The sequence below is a fragment of the Lepidothrix coronata genome, unplaced genomic scaffold (assembly GCF_001604755.1).
Source record: "Lepidothrix coronata isolate B3197 unplaced genomic scaffold, Lepidothrix_coronata-1.0 Scaffold560, whole genome shotgun sequence".
Lineage (NCBI taxonomy): Eukaryota > Metazoa > Chordata > Aves > Passeriformes > Pipridae > Lepidothrix > Lepidothrix coronata.
This window is the reverse complement of record NW_016690740.1, coordinates 30,345-31,632: the sequence shown is the minus strand read 5'-3', so window position 1 is coordinate 31,632 and position 1,288 is coordinate 30,345. Positions and strand designations below refer to the sequence as shown.

Genomic DNA, 1,288 nt, shown 5'->3' with positions numbered 1-1,288 from the left:
AATCTGGGATTTCAGGGGGAGTTTCCCCTGGGAATTCCCGGGGGGGGGTGAATCCCGGGATTTGTGGTGAATCCAGAGGGATTTGGGAACGGTCTTCTCCCGCCGCTCCCCGGCCCTTTGGAGCAGAAAAAAAGCCGGAAAAAACCAAAATAAAACCGGGAAGGGGGAGGTCGCAAAGGGAGCGGGAAGGCGGGGAGGTGGGAGGGTTCAAATCCCACTTCTGACACGCCCGGACATCCCCAATTTGGAAAGGCGGCATAAACTGAAGGGGAATAAAGAAACGAGGAAGGATTTTGGTTCGGCGGGCCGGGGGGTTCCTTTTCTCGCCGAATTTTGTTAAATCGCGGGGAAGGAAAAGGAGCCGCCCCGTCCCTGGGTGGGCTCGAACCACCAACCTTTCGGTTAACAGCCGAACGCGCTGGCCGATTGCGCCACAGAGACCCCGGTTTTGGGGCCGAAAACCCGGGAAAACGGGACAAAAACCGCCCCAATTCCGCGAGGTGGGAGAGAGGAAGGAGCGGGGAGGAGGAGGAGGAGGGAGTGGGGATGAGGGGTGAGGATGATGACGGGGGTGGGATGAAGGTGGAGATGAGGAGCGCTGGCCGATTGCGCCACAGAGACCCCGGTTTTTGGGCCGAAAACCCGGGAAAACGGGGCAAAAACCGCCCCAATTCCGCGAGGTGGGAGCGAGGAAGGAGCGGGGGGGGGAAGAGGAGGAGGAGGAGGAGGAGGAAGGAGTGGGGATGAGGGTGAGGATGGAGATCAGGGAGGAGGAGCTGGGAGGATGGGATGGGGGTGAGGATGATGACGGGGATGGGATGAAGGTGGAGATGAGGATGAGGATGGAGATCAGGGATGGGATGAAGGTGGAGATGAGGATGGAGATCAGGGAGGGTGAGGAGGATGGGATGGGGGTGAGGATGAGGATGGGGATGGGATGAAGGTGGAGATGAGGATGAGGATGATGGCAGGGATGGGATGAAGGTGGAGATGAGGGATGAGGATGATGACGGGGATGGGATGAAGGTGGAGATGAGGATGAGGATGATGACGGGGATGGGATGAAGATGGAGATGAGGATGAAGATGGAGATCAGGGAGGGTGAGGAGGATGGGATGGGATGGGGGTGAGGATGATGACGGGGATGGGATGAAGGTTGGGGTGGAGATGAGGATGAGGATGATGGCAGGGATGGGATGAAGGTGGAGATGAGGAGGAGGATGATGGCAGGGATGGGATGAAGGTTGGGATGGAGGTGGGAGAGAGGTGGGGCTGAAGATGGAGATGG

The 1,288-nt window shown here is 58.6% G+C and overlaps 1 protein-coding gene and 1 non-coding gene across 2 annotated transcripts in view; both read right to left on the bottom strand.

Annotated features, from left to right (window-relative positions):
* The window catches only part of LOC108510230 (zinc finger protein CKR1-like), a 7,842-nt gene extending 7,605 nt beyond the window's left edge, over positions 1-237 (bottom strand). The window contains exon 1 of the mRNA XM_017839906.1: positions 219-237. Within this exon, the coding sequence (XP_017695395.1) occupies positions 219-237 (19 nt within the window). The remainder of the gene's footprint in view (positions 1-218) is intronic.
* Positions 238-367: 130 nt separating this feature from the next.
* On the bottom strand, positions 368-441 carry TRNAN-GUU. The gene has a single exon. It is a non-coding gene; the product is annotated as a tRNA-Asn (tRNA).
* Between the last annotated feature and the right edge of the window lie 847 nt (positions 442-1,288).